The 15,438-nt window shown below is 41.4% G+C and overlaps 1 protein-coding gene across 1 annotated transcript in view; it reads right to left on the bottom strand.

Annotated features, from left to right (window-relative positions):
* Positions 1–11,302, bottom strand: part of trpc7b (transient receptor potential cation channel, subfamily C, member 7b) — a 45,766-nt gene extending 34,464 nt beyond the window's left edge. Inside the window, exons 1-3 of the mRNA XM_019884432.1 lie at positions 10,208–11,302; positions 5,552–6,314; positions 1,440–1,622 (exon numbers count right to left, since the gene is read on the bottom strand). Coding sequence (XP_019739991.1) covers positions 1,440–1,622; positions 5,552–6,314; positions 10,208–10,692 — 1,431 coding nt within the window. The 5' untranslated portion in view covers positions 10,693–11,302. The remainder of the gene's footprint in view (positions 1–1,439; positions 1,623–5,551; positions 6,315–10,207) is intronic.
* Positions 11,303–15,438: the final 4,136 nt, after the last annotated feature.

Below are 15,438 nucleotides of genomic sequence, written 5' to 3' on the forward strand. Positions count from 1 at the left end.
GTTTGTCTCCTGTGCAATTTTCTCCTGAGTATTGGTTGTGCTTGCTTGTAGAGAATTAAGGCCAGCACAAACAGTCTAGTCAATATATGCATGTGACGTAAACTTGCACATATAAGTGTAGGAAATAAACAGAGAGGAGAGGTGGCAGAGGTAATGGGAATTGGTGACATTTAGTCTAGTACAGAATCCAATTTTGCATCTGCAAAGAAACTCCATGAGACCTTGTACATGACAAAAGATTCCTGTACAATCAAAGTAAGGGACAGACTCGGAGCAGCTTCCTAGCATGCAGTTGCGGTGACCAACATGTGGTCCGGAATGAATGTGGCGGGAGTCTAAAAGGTCATGTCACTCAGCTGCCCATTGACCTCTGGTGGTTGTCATCAAATGAAATGCCTTGAAAGTCAATCCTGGCTAACAGCTCTCTCCGAATTACACCCAGTCATACAGGCTAACTCACACATACGTGTCTCTCCATCCCAAAAGCAAAAAATGATTGCAACTGGAAATTCTCTCTACCTTGTCTCGGGCCCGAATTCCATCTGAAGAAAACCACCAGCATGCTTTACTGTTAATGTGGTGTTCTTTTGGTGATGAGCACTTTTGTGTTTGTGGCAAAAACAAATTTTGGAATCATGGCTAAATAGTTTGACCTTGGTTTCATCAGACCATGATGCATTTTCTCATGTGTTTGGGGAGATTTCGTTATGATCAGGAAAACACTCCGAGAACAGAGGAAGTTTTTTGGGATTAATCAGACACACTTTAAATGGTGGGCAGGTTTGTATCGACTCCGTTTTCAGTTGAGTTTCAATGCGAGTCACACGGGTGTGTTTTGGTGCAAAAATGAAAATGCTCATAACCAAAAGAACACCATTCCTACAGTGAAGCAGGGCTGTGGCAGCATCTTCAGTTGATAAATGGGGTGTTAAACAAGGTGAATGAAAAAAATGAAAAGGAAAAAAGGAAATGGAAAAGGCTCCAACAACTTTATTTGCAAGCTTTAGCGCTTGAGTAGCAGACAAAATTTAGTCTGAGGCTTCAAAAGTAAGAACATCTGGGCAAGTGGGGAGGATACTTTATTTAAAAGGCTATGTAAAAGACATTGTATAAGAGTGTTTCCGATATTTTGGTTCCATGATTTATGACAGGGTTGAAATATTAATGAACATCCCTCAGTGTGTAATTTAAGTAATATCTCTCCAGCTGACCATTATTGTCTTCACGAAGGCATCATTTTTAACAAAGCTCTCATTCATATGAGATTTGGTCATAAAGGGGTAGGAGAGCACTTATGTGATTGAGGACTATATTTTCTGTTCATTTAAAATTGCCAGTTGGCTTTTGTACACCTGTTTTTTTAGTGTAGTTTAATAATCTATTTGAAGAAAATACCAATAGTAGTTGTAAATTTGTGGAGCAGTGTTCAAGCAGTTTACCTTCTTCACTTCATACTTGATAGCCAGTTTGACACGGCTGAGGCAGGGTCGGTTGTAGGGGCTCGGCGGGCACAGGTCGACATCGCCGTTCACGATGGCTTCCACTTCTTCGGTGTCCCGACAGAGGTCCAACACTCCCACTACAAAGTCTTTACACTGCATGGACAGCTTTCGGTAGTCATTCTGAAGCGTGGGCAGAACATAGTAAGGTCAAAGGGTCAGATAACAATGAAGATATGCTGTTACTGTACCGCTAAACATTTTTGCCTTGTGCCATGCGAAGTAGTGATTTGACGCAAGAGAAAAAGAACTGTGTGGTGGAAATGAGCACTTGTGATGGAAAGGTGCCATGGCTAATGATGTAATGGAAGGTATAAGGTTAAATGAATTCAATTCTATTCAATTAGATTGACAAATGGCTTCATGATTGGCATGAATATTTGCGATTCTAAAAATTCAAATACCGGAGTTCACCATCCTTGATTTAGGCCCTTCTGAATTTGGTTTAAGCACTCAAGGGAAATAGAGAGATTTTTTTCATGCGTTTGACTATTACAAAGGGTTGAGTTTATCATTACAAGTGTGACGAATGTAATGGTATGGTTAGTTAGACCAACACTATGTAAGAATAAAAACAAGTAAACCCCATTCATTTCATAATTCCAAACCTCAGTGTAGACAAAATGTAGTGGAACAGCTGTCGCTACCATTTATGTGTTGTTTGTTGCTGAAATTCTCATGGGGCAAATTGTAACTTTTGAATACAGACCACACCATTATTTTTTCAGATCAACATTACACATGAAAAACACAATACCAGCCTGTCAGCAAAACAATTAAAAAAAAAAAAAAGGGGCCAAGTACATGATGTTTGTATAAAGACCTGAACGGTATTCAAGAGCAGAAAGCTTCTTCACAGTTTAAGAAAAGATCCAGTATCCTGTGTATGCTGAAGACTAAAAGACACACTTAGGATGATTACAGTAAGTCTGTAACAATCATGCTTGGTTACAAGTAAACGAGAAAAGCATACTGTGGGATAAAACATGTTCTGCATGACAATATCAAGGATGCTTGAGTTGAAAGACACACATTACACGCACATATGCAATTACACTCACGACTCAGGGTCTGTGGTTGGTGCTGCGGGGACTGGGGGTTGAGATAAGGGCGTTGGAATGATGTTGTGGGAATGAAAATGGAGCCAGTTTTGTGAAGTGAAGGGAAATCGGTCACAGTCGAGTGACTCAAATATAAAGTGAATTAATGCAAGATGTGGGAAGTTGGGTGAAAAAAAAAGAATGCTTTTTTTTTCTGTTTCTAAAAAGCTAACACCACTCATCTCACGTTCATCCTTCTGCATCTTGTCTCACTGAAACCCCTCGGGTTAAACAAAATCAAAATGCTGGCTAACCTCCAATTTGGTCAGGTAATGGTTCCGGCTATGGTTGATTTTGTAGACTCAGCATCTCATAAAAAAGGCACACTTTCAGCTCTACGTTCCGTTCTTCTTTTCCTCTTCTTTCAGTTCGTAGCCATATTGAATTAAGCCAAGACACAGGTTTACTTTCATCAATAGCTCCATTTTTGGATCTGTGGTCATGATGATATTTCTTTCTTGTGATATGCACAATGGCAGTTCAATAGCACGTTTTTCTCTGAATAATTTATTTGAACTCTTAAATATACAATGCTGGGGCATTCAACAGGAGTTTAAACATGTTTTATGCCGTTACACTTAAAGGTATCACAACCAAAACCTCAGTCAGATGAAAAATGTGAAAATAAATGTCATGTAAGTTTCACATGAGTGTTTCATGCCAAATTTGAATTTTAAAAAATGCCAATTATAACACTTATATAAATAAAAGGAGGCTTCAAAATCATGAAAAAAATCAAGTGATTCTTCGTGCTTAAATGCCACGAAAGTGTCCTCTGAATGCTGAAACCAACTACATAATTATCAATATTTCCACGAGTTTGCAGTAATTATAACCATATATAATGTATTTTTTTTAAATCTCCAAACTCACTTTACAGGGTCTTTGAGTTGAATGACGTCACCTTCATCTGCCCCTCATGGCGGCTCTCCAAATGATGGAGTAGTTAAGAGACTGCATGTGTCCATGGGCTCTTATGAGAAATGGATGTGCTGTCTTGAAAAGCGTGTTGTTTGGAGATAAACATTCTGCTGCCGGTGAAGTCCTGATACAGGTTTTCATGAACCGCTCTTCATCCCTATGCTCTGACAGGTTGTGTAAATGTGTGTTGTTCATGCTTGTCTTTATGCACATAGGATTAAACTTTCCCTTTTGTGTTGGCAAATGTCATACAAAAACATCGTAACACGATACATTTAATCAACACGTTGACACCAAGGATGAGTCTGAATCAGATGATTAATAACAACCATGTCAAAAGTCAGACAAGGACGCCATCTGTGAGTGATGAAATGAAGTGTCGGACACAAGAAAATTGTTATATATTTTCCCTTGATGAAGGTTGTTTGTTTGTTGTATAACTCAGAACACTCCCCTCCGATGTATGAGTGAGGACATGGCGCAGGACCCCACGCACACCCTGTTCTCATCATTCGACTGGTTTCCCTCACAATGTTGCTGTGCCGCCCATGTTTCTGGTCTCAAAGGCAGAGAGCAAATTTTGTGCACATGGCTGTTCCACTACTTAAGTCCCAAACTTTAGTGCCACCCTGGACTCAACAGTTGCTCACCCTTCAGAGACAAAGCGATGGGCCCTTCCCCCACCACAGATTCCATATTTTCAGATATTGTACCATAGCGAGATGATGACAGAGAAAAGATTTGGAGAAAAAGAGCCAGCAAGAGAAGACAGGTTGGTGATAATGAAATGGTAATGAGACAGATGAGTGCCAACACAAGTGTGTTCCCTCAGGTGCACCCTTCTCATGAACTTGTCTGGAGACAGGGAGCGCACAGAGTGGAGAAGGCTGGATGACAAACAAGATTGGGCAGAGAGACGGAAGCGTGGATGAATGAGATGAGGGACAAATTAAAAGAGAAAAAGCACATGGGCTGAAAGGATTCATCAACCAAATTGAAATTGTTATCAGACCATTGTTATCTGATGTGATGATTTAGACTAGTGTAAAATACAATGCAGCGTATAATCAACTGGAACTACACGATATGAACAAACGTATTGGGAGCCTTGGCCATTATATCCACTGGAGGTGAAAATGGAAAAACACATGGAGTTGGACTCCTCTTTACTACTGTGATAGCTTTCACTCATTTGGGAATTATTTCATGGCCCTTGAAATGTACACTGGGTCCATTCATAACGGAACAAAAATTCACCAGACTTTTGCGAAAGGATGGGCAATTTATATGACAGAGGGGGCCACGATTTATCATCAGCACTACTAGGGGGGCCGAATAGACGGGGGGCCATGCACTTCATAAGCAGATGTATGACAAAAATCCCATTTTAAAGGGAAGAGAGCGAATAGGGAAAATGCACATACAATTGATGGCCTTTGAAATACAATGGGAAAATGTGTATTTGGGCAGCGGTGGCTCGGTGGGGTTATTTATTTTTTTGGCTCTTCAAAAAAAGTCTGACTGAGCTCTTTCATTTACACAAAAAATGGGGTTTGTCTGTTTATAACCTCCGCCCCAAAGAAATTTTTCCTCCCTCAAAAAAAAACATTTTGGGGGAAAATTAGGACTCAGGCCACTCAGACTATGGGCCGTGGGCCCATCCCTGCTTTAGAGAAGGGAATTAGACAACATGGACTCATAAGAGGTGGAATTCAGAAGTCATGGCTCATCTCATAGACGAATTATGTCCCTCAACCTATGTTAGAACATTCAAACCTAAAATTGATTTTATTTAATTGGAAAAAAAAAAAAGGCGGGGGGAGTAAAGAATGGCAGAAAATGTTGAACAACAGTCAACGATTGACCACAAAAAGAAAACTCAAGCTAGGTAGCCAAATTAAAGTCCCTTGTGCTTGGACCAAGAGGACACTGTGTAAATTAAACTGTGAACACCTGTTTACATCTATCTGGTATCTGTGACATTATTTTGCATGTAACACTAACAAATTCAACGAAATGGCTGTAACTTACTTTGAACTCCGTTTCAATGTTGGCCAGTCTGGCCAGCTCGTTGCTGAGCTCCAATGCGGTCAACACTGGATCTTCGCTGCTGAGCGACAGGTAAGCTGCGCTGGCCAGACCCTTGTATGCATTCATCCTTGAGCGTGAATGACTGAACGAGTCTTTTTTCTGTTTTTCCACACACTCTAAGCACTTGCAGAAGTAGTCATGAGGCCTCTCAATGCGAGCCCCTTTGGTCAAGAGGATATGGACTATCTCGTACTCTTGGCAGTGAGCGGCCAGGATGATGGGTGTCACATCATGCGAGAAACGTGTTCCATCCTCATCGTAAGCGTAGAAGTCGTCATCTCGCATCTCCTGCTCCAGTGGGCTCGAAGTCAGGCGGAGACCTCCGCCAAAGGCCGGGTGGCCGAGGATGGCTTCAACGATGCGAACGTAACCCTTGGAAATAGCCAGAAGGAGGCCGTCTCCGATCCTAGCCAAGCCATCTTTCTTCAGGAGCAGCTCAGTGACCTCGAGATGCTCATTTCCTACGGCCAGCTGCAATGCATTCTGGCCCATGTAGTCCACGCAATTAAAGTTGAGTGTTTTGGAGTCTTCCAGCATTTTACGCACTACAGGAATATTCCCATACTCAGCAGCATCTAAAAAACGCTCCTCCTCTGCAGTGAGAGCCGAACCACGCTCATTGAACATGTAGGCTGGGCCGCGGACTGCCTGGCGACGCCCCTTCTCCCTCAGCGTGGTGTGCCGACGGTGCATAGCTTCCACCCTGTGATGAAATGGTGAGGAACAATTTAGGGAATATGAATAAAAATAGTGAGATTATAAAGGAAGGAAGCAGGAAAAAAGGGCAGTACTGTATCATTAAATGCACCACACTTGGTGCTTTGAAAGGGTATAAAGTAATTACCAACTCTTAAAGTGATGTACTCTGTTGGCAGGGATGTGTCAAACTTAATGAGCAGTGGATCTTTTCCCTGGAACCAAGAATGCATCCACCATGCATGGGCCCGTTGAACCACAGCCAGGGTCTTAGCTCATCAAAAGGTGATTTCAGGTCAACGGCTATTATGGAGAGATGAAGCAATCATCTTAATTGTCTCTGGCATCCATCCATTTTCAATGCTGCTTCGCCTGTTCAGTGTCACAGGTGAGCTGAAGCCTTTCCCAGCAGACTTTTGGGGAAAAGGTGGATTACACCTCGAACTGGTCGCCAGTCAGTCGCGGAATCATCTTTCAAGATGGCACCGGTGTTGGCAGCCGCCTGCAAGAGCTCTTTAAGAACTCTCCTTTTTCGTTGTTTTTTGTCTTTTGTTTTGTCACATGGTGTTTGTTTGTTGTCCTTTGTGTGGACCCGTTGTGGACTGTTTTCAGCATTTTAGCCACAACGTTCGTCACAGGAGAAGAATCTGTGCTTGATGGTTGCGCCTTCTCAGCCACATGCATGTACCAGCAATGATTTTGATGGGAATGTCAGCGCTATTTGACAGTCGCCCCATAACAGCCCTGGCACACTTCTGGTTTTTGTGCCTGTAATGGGCACCATTTTTCACAGGCCCGTTTGGTTCTGTGGAGATGTCGGCGCAGTTGGACAGTCTGCATTGGTGCAGCTGGATGGATGGCTGCTGGTGCTAAGGATGAGGAGAGAGCAGCTTCGGCGTGGAGTGCAGAAGCGTATTTGGAACTAAGAGTCAGCGCTTGGAATTTAAGCAGATTTAAATGGAACGGGAGAAGTGAACGAATCTCTTTTTTCGTCAATGGACGCTAGAGTTTCTTGTTTACTTTCAAACTTAGCTTGTAGCAGACGTGTGTGATGTCATGCACACAGTGATCACGATGTCTCTCATCCACTGGTGAAAGGAGACTTTTGAGTCTCTCCTCTTTCATCTATAACTGCTTCAAACCAGGCGTATGTAAGAATAGTAGAATACTGTCCTTTAACCAAAACATGTTCCTTCTGCCTCCATGTCATGGTCAGTGATATGTTAGATTTTGGATACTGCAGGATGGCCACTTCCTGTCGGTTTGTCTGCCGGTACTATCGAAAGAGAATTACTGAAATAGCCGCGCAAAGCTGATGATGACTCGTCAAAATTGTCACCATGAGTGCATCCTCCAAGAGATGCGTGCTTATTTATGCATGTAATTTGGGTTGAATAATCTATGTTTGCCCTGTGATTGGCTGGCAATCAGTTCGGCTCTGGCATGCCCGCGACCCTTGTGAGGATAAAGTGGATCAGAAAATGGATGGATGGAATGAATCCGTGGTTTTGAAATATATCCATTTTTTTCCACACTTTTCCTTTGGCTTTACTACACACCAAATGGTAGGCAAGTAATTTCTTCTCCAATCAAGAACCTAAAAAGATGAGCCAATTTGCATTAAATTACAAAAAAAAAAAGACATGGGTGCAATCAGGTTTGAAATCATATTTTTGAGAATAGACTTTTGAAAGAGGTGCCCAGCACACTTGCATATACAGAAATGGCTCATTTTCAGGATCAAAGCTAGTTTGCCCATCGCGTTTCCCCCATAATGAGAAACAGGCATGTTCATGACACAGTCTCCTCATTTTGAGCATCCCCAGCTCCTTTCAAGCTGAACACTGTTGTGTCAAAGCTGCAGACAGGAGACGATCAAAGAGCCAGCAGTGTGACCTGCCACTCTCAATATCCGATTGTCCTCCCTGAGCCGCCTGGGCAGCATGAACACCCATTAAAGAGTCACCATTCATTTCCCATTTGTCTGAGCTAGTGAGCGCTTCCCGCAGATCGTGGATGCACTGCATTCAGCCTATTGTTGATTTTCACAGTGAATGGATTCAGCATATCGGAGAATAGACACAATTCCTGTTGATGTGCTGTTTGAACATTCATGCTGTGGAATCAATCAAGAGTTTGTGTGGGTAAATCCTTGGACGAATTAAAGACTGGAGTGGGAAAGACAGCAAAAGGTAAAGGCACAAATTGAATTGAACCCACGCAGGCTCCATTTCCTTACATGCATTTTGTACATCATGTGAATGCATCAAAACACATGATCATGCTCATAGCATGTACAACAGATTATCTGAAAGAAAAAAAAACAGCAAATAGAAAGAGGCAAAGAGCCCCACTTAACAGAGACTTGTACTGTTCACAAAAGGTTCAAACAGTGCAACGGGTTGAATAAGTACTTTGGATTCAAGAAGGGCCACACCATTGATGAAATTACTGGTGTACAGAACCATCAATGGAACAGTAGAGATCTTTATTTCTGTAATTCTACCTCTTTAAGCTCCTCTTGGAAGAGTTTATTCAATTGTTGTGATAACCTTTATACAGAAATAAAACAATGAAGTAAGGGCCAACGCATAAGGTACACCTTCACATTTACTGACATGCTGGGGAGAGTCAAGTTTGTTGTTGTCAGTCATGACAACATGATTTGCCATGTGCTGTACATTTTTCATCGTTAAGACTTGATTGAGACTGTCAGCGAGGTATTAATATGAAAATGTTGATTAATGTAGCTGGAGGTGGAAAAACTATGTAAAACTGCACTCGATCACATTGAGGGTTGTCTCTGTTTTGATCCCCTCGCTAAATGAGGCTATCGAAATGCTGGAAACTCCTCTCAGTATGACATCAGGGGTTTATATTATTACTATTAGTTGAAGTATACCCTGCTTACTACTCGAAGACAACCGGGGAAGGCTCCAGTACGTCTGCGACCCTCATGGGGATAAGTGGTTAATGGATGGATAGCTAATTTTTTTTAGGACCAATAAACATAGCACATAACACAGCTATCTGAACTGGCACAAAAAGTCCAACATTAACATTGATTGTCAAAGTTATTCCGAAAAAAAGATTGCAGTGGGCCCCTTGCTGGGGAAAGGGACCGAGTCCGCCTGCAAATAGCTAAAAAATGCAAATAATTGACGCTCCCCTAAAAGTGATTTTCATTGTTTAATAATGTCAACCATATATGTATGTGTGTGTATATATATATATATATATATATATATATATATATATATACATACAGCATTTCAAACAGTCATAAACATACTTTAGTGTTCGTGATTTGCTCTTAAAAAACACAAAGCAAAAAAATGTGACTAATTAAATTTCTGAATAGGCATTACTGTACCATGAACAATGAAAATCACAAAGAGGCGAATTTTCAAATGCCACACTGGAAATATGTGGGGGTCCAACGCAATGTTAAAAGTGTAAAATAGTATTAAAATAAAATGACCATTCTTTGTTTCATTGTAAATATTCTTGTGATACAGTCATACACAGCAATACCGTACAGTGTTTTTCAGGTGCCTGTGTATGGTTGCATAAAACACGGGAAAAATTTAAGATATGACAAATAAAATATCTTAGTAAAAGTGTACTATTGGTGTTGGTGCTGGATGAATTGATAGTTTATCAAATATTTCTCTTCAAATTATATCAATAATCTAAATAAATAGTCATTTTTTTAAATTGTTGAGGTAATGTGGAATCCCCCCAAAGCTTTTAGAATGTTGGTGGCACAATGGCCATCCAATTCCGGCATGAGCACAATGTTTGCCCAATGAATTAGAAGTGTAGAACTGTTTAGTCTTGTGTTGGTGATTTGAATTCTCGGACCAAGACAACAAATAAAAGTGAATTACAAAAACTCACGCTTGCCGCGAGTCGGAGTTCAGGTCGGTGCTCATGTGCTCATTGGCGTGGTGGTTTCCACAGTCCGGGGGCTGCGGGACTCGTTGGGCTCTCTGTCCGCGGTGCTGAAGGTCCGCGTCGTTCCCGGGGCCGCATCCTTTCCAGGGCGGCAGTGGCTCGTCGTTGTGCTCGCACAGCACGTCAAGGTGCGCGTACAGGCGCGGAGAGTCCCCGGTATGGTTGCGGAACTTTGGCGGCGTGGGGTGAGGCGATTCCGCGAGGACTCGGTCCTCCGGGGATGAATGTAAACAGTCCGATGAAGCCAGGTAAGGCGGATCCGTGTCCTCCAGGAGTGGAGAGGACGAGGAGAAGAGGTCCAGGGGCCGCCGACAGGAAGGTGATCCTCGGGGAAGACACAAAGGCGGAGAAGGAGACGCGGAGCGACGCTCTTTCTCTCCGCCATCGCTTTCCTCCCCTTCGTCAGACATTGGCAGAGTTGTGGACATAAAAATACTTTCTTTTTTTTTGGAAGTCCGAGTTCATGTGACGGACCTTGCACAGCATCTGTTAAAGTTTCATCCCGACAAGTTTGATCCAAGCTGCGCGCACCCTGGAGTCCAGTTTTCTTTACGTGAATGTGCACGCGCGCTCCAGGCAGAGCGCGCGCTCGAGGCGCCAACCCTTTCTAAAATGGAAGACACTGATCAAAAGTGACATCTGCAGTCATTTATTGATTGATCAAAGGAGGGGGTAGAAAGTAAACAAATAGCGATTCAATCCAATTTTCAATCTGGTGTGAGGTTCAGATTGATTTTCCTTTTAAATTCAATAATGTCCAAAATGTCATTGTCAAAATTGTTTAATTTGTGTATTTCCTGTTTGCATATGACAGACTCTTTGCATAAAAGACGCAAAGTGCCGTCACGATATCCCCCAATTATAGTGGTTTATCATGTTCCATTTTGGCAAACCATCACAGCAAATAGAAAATATCAGGTAAACAGCCAAGTATGAGCCATTTTTCAAAAAGCAAAATGTCCGATTCACTTTTATCAGTACAGGAGACTATGTGCAAAGTGCCCATACATGAGCGACAGCTGAAGTGTGTCAGCGAGCAACTGAGCCTCACGTCAAATGGCTCAATCCCTCACTCACTGGGTTGAGGAGACAAGTGCGCGTTTTTGTGTCTCATCATGTCTCCCAACAAAATCTTTTCAGATACTTTTATGAACTGTAATTTCAAAATATCCACAACAAATATTTGAAGAGGTCATATTTATGAATTTAGTAAAATGGGCGTTTTTTTTTTTTGTTTTTTTTAATTTCGGGTTTAAGTGAAAATACATAAAGCAACCCAGAGTCTAATAATTAGGGGAAAAAATCAACATGTAATTTAAAGAAGGCTTTCAAAGATGTCAGTCATTTCATCGCAAAATTAGACAATCGAATCATTGGCCCCATACCATACATTTGAGGACACATATATGTGATGTAAATATATCTGAGCTCATGATTGGCTTCAAACAACCACAGCTGTCATAAACTGCAGATGACACTTAACAGTTTCTGAAATAAAGCCTTTCTTTCCGACCAGTTTACAGAGGAGGTGCTTTGTCTTGCGGGCCAACACAAATTGATGCTGTGATAGGCAGTCTGTGAGTTTTGCTGATTTCATAAAACCACCGATAAAAAAGTGTGAGGTGAAGCAGACCGTATTGTGCTTCATTTAAGGGGGCGTACGAGAGCACAGGGGATTTAGCCAGAAACATAGCTAGCTGCAATCAAGCATGAGACAAATAAAGGTTTCTTATTTTGTCTTGTCTTAATCATAGAAGACTAATGGCGGAGTTCAAAGATCTGCTTCAAACATGAGATCAGAAAATAGCACGCTTTTTTCAAACCGAGCAGGCTGCTATAATGCCAAACACGTCACTCTGTTGGGCTCATTAGCTTGTAAATCTGATTCTGTCAGTGCCTCGCCAGCCGTGACCCTCCATCCATGGTGTCACTGATACATGCACACACACACATACACGAAGTGTGTGTTTGTGGCTTAGACAAACTAGGCTTCGGTTACGAAGTGTGTGTTTGTGGCTTAGACAAACTAGGCTTCGGTTAGTATGACTAAATAACCCACTGAATAAACACTTAGCCAGCTGTCCACATTGAGACATCTTGCCTCTGCATGTCGATAAAAAGATGTGACACGGTCCTGCAGTGATGAAGCCCTGAAGCAGCAAAAACATTAAACTTTGTCGGTGGAACTGTTGGAGAGTTTCCTCTAGTTGGCCACTGAGGCTGTGACGGCTGACGAGAGCAAATAATCACGTTTTATATATTTCCTACACACTTTGCTACATAAACATAGTTGGTCTTGAGCACAACAAAACAATGGTTTGTACATGAAAAAAAAAGTAGCGCTAAAAATGCATACACATTAGCTCTTTCACAAATAAGCATGTAGGCTTGTATATTATTTGTTAAACCATTGTGGAATAGTTATCTTAGTGACTGGGGATGAATAGCTTCTCTCTCATATGAAAACAACAGGTGACTATAAGAGACAATATGATATGATGTGGGAATGTTCAAGGTAAAGGAGAAAGCACAATCATTTCACACTCACAGCATGCACAAAGACAAAAGCTGCTCCTAAATGCCATTGGCTTAATGACAAGCAATATAATGTGAAAGTAAAGATGCTTAAATCTTGACAATTGCTAAAGTCAATCTCATGTCCCGATGGCCTCGAACATTGATTAAGGTGACAAAGGCAATTTGGAGGTTAACTGAGCGTTTTACCTGTAATGCGCACCGTTGTTTGGTCCCACCTAGAATTTAGAGGAATTTAAACAACAATTCAAGGACTGCAACAGTGCTTATGAAACGAAAAATACTCTCTAAGTTTCATCATTGTGATCAACATTAAAAGACAGTAGCGCTTTAGCTTGAAGTGTTTCCATTTGAAAACCAAGACAAGAAACTTAAAATGTAACTTGGCCCGCTAAGATGTTTTGATTGAAATAAATAGCTTTTGATTTCGGCAAATGAAACCTCCAGATGATGGAAACTCAACAAATGGCTATTTTCAGTTCTTTACAACCGATAAAACACCGTTCCACACTTTAACAAAAACTATGCTTTTATTTTGGAAATATTAAAATAGGGGGAAATAAATTAGACGGAACAATGACTGGCAGATTTGTGTGAAAACATTTAAATTGTTCTCTAATTGTAGATGTCTTCAAAACTATGCTGACCTAAACATAAGTTAAATAAAAATGACACCTAAACCATGTTTCAAAACAAACAGATTTGAAAGATTAAACGTCAATTGATCTTAAAAGCTAAATACAACTGAACAGTGATTTATTTTGCGTACCACTCATGTTATTGTGATTAGCACTTGTACGCAATTTGTAAAGAAATGGAATATAGAGTTATGAATAATGGTCTAGCATGGGTCCTGTGATTGGCCAATGACCAGCACAAGGTGGACACCGCCTCTCGCCCAAAGTCAGCTGGGCTCCAGCACACCTGCCACCTAAATAAGGATAAATTATAGAGGCAAAGAAAGTGCCTGAATGGATATGTCCAGCATGCTACAGGCTATATAGGAAAAGATAATGTATTTTCCGATATAGCCTGTCGCAATTGTGATTTGTTTCACATGATCGTGGTGATAGCAGTTGCACTTACTCATCGTGGTACCTGTATACTAAAATGCAATTGTGATTTCACTCCATCAACATGCCTTTCTGAGAGAGGAAAAAAAAACTTGACATATGCAGATTGATAATATACTGTATAGCACTCATGGATTAATTTAACGGGAAAGAAAGAGAAGGAAAGGCTAAATAGATGTGTTGGAGTCTAATTGGCCATAATGCAAGCTGTGTAATCCCTTTATTATGTGAGGGCGGCAACGATGTAACTCTGTGACTTGAGCTGATACATTTGAGAGTCATTAAAGAATGATATTCTTATTAGGCTTGAAATTGTCATTGTGTTGACAGTGTCTGAGCTGCATTGGTCTTCGGGTTGTTTCAGTCAGCTGACTGACCTTTTGAAAGGTAGGCATGTTTTCCTGTTCCCATCACTGCTTTTTTTATACGGGTATATGAGGATTTTTTTTTTTTTTTTTTAACCAAATGGCAGCGTTAGAGGGTTACTGGTAAATATTTTTGGGCAGATACGCATCCATCCATCCATCCATCCATCCATCCATTTTCCAATACGTTTATCCTCACAAGGGCGTGCCGGACCCTATCCCAGCTGTCTTCAGGCAATAGAACTGGTTGCCAGCCAATCACAGGGCACACATAGACAAACAATCATTCGCGCTCGCATTATTTTCATCCTTTGTGAAAAATTGCTTCCTAAGTCAGTTGTGAATGACTCCTTCGTTTGTATCTCCATGCATTATATACTCCCGTATTATACTCCCCCAAGGTGGGCAAGGCACACAACAGGAGGAGCAGCAAAAGGTACATTGAATAGGAGCATTCAATTTAATTGAAATATGTTCATTAAAGTATGTTTTTCTGACGTAAACTATTACTTCTATTTTTCTTTTGGGTTAGTGGATTAATGGGTATTTCCATTCATTTTCAGTACTGAAAGACGATTTTGAAGTGTGTTGACTTCCGAACATGTTTGAGGAGCAAATTAAACTTGATTAAAACACTGTCCTGTATATCCTGATGCATTTCCTTCTGAGGGAGGAGATACTGCAGCGAAAACTTACCCAGTGGCCTCTTTGAAGTCAAGCCCGAGATGCCACTGCGGCTTCATTCCTTCGTGCAATGTAAATCAGTAGAGTCAGACCTAACCATTAATTACCCTCCTCAGTGGGCCATGAAAGGAGTATGAACCGTGTCTCTGGTTGTGGAGCTGCCCTCTCAGCCAAACAACTTGCACAACGGTCAAAGAGAGAGAGAAAGAAAATGTTTAAGTTCTCAACAGAGCTGTGCTTTTAGGGATTCCCTAAGGTTTATCTTCATCAAAAGCCTAAACCAGAGATGGACAACTGGCTCCCCGCAAGCCTGAGTGGTGCCCGATTTTTGAAAATAAAAATGGTTTATGTAGCAGAGAAAGTTTTAGCTGTCATAAGTGTTCTCCACGAGATTGGACATCGCTTAAGCACACATCCAACTGACAATTTTTCCACCAGAGACGAAAAGATCTGGTCTGGCAGAAAGCCAGGACTAAGTTAGGTCCAGAAAATAAGCTCTTTCAGGTAAAATATAGGA

The sequence above is a fragment of the Hippocampus comes genome, unplaced genomic scaffold (assembly GCF_001891065.2).
Source record: "Hippocampus comes isolate QL1 unplaced genomic scaffold, H_comes_QL1_v1.1 scaffold156, whole genome shotgun sequence".
Taxonomy (NCBI): Eukaryota; Metazoa; Chordata; class Actinopteri; order Syngnathiformes; family Syngnathidae; genus Hippocampus; species Hippocampus comes.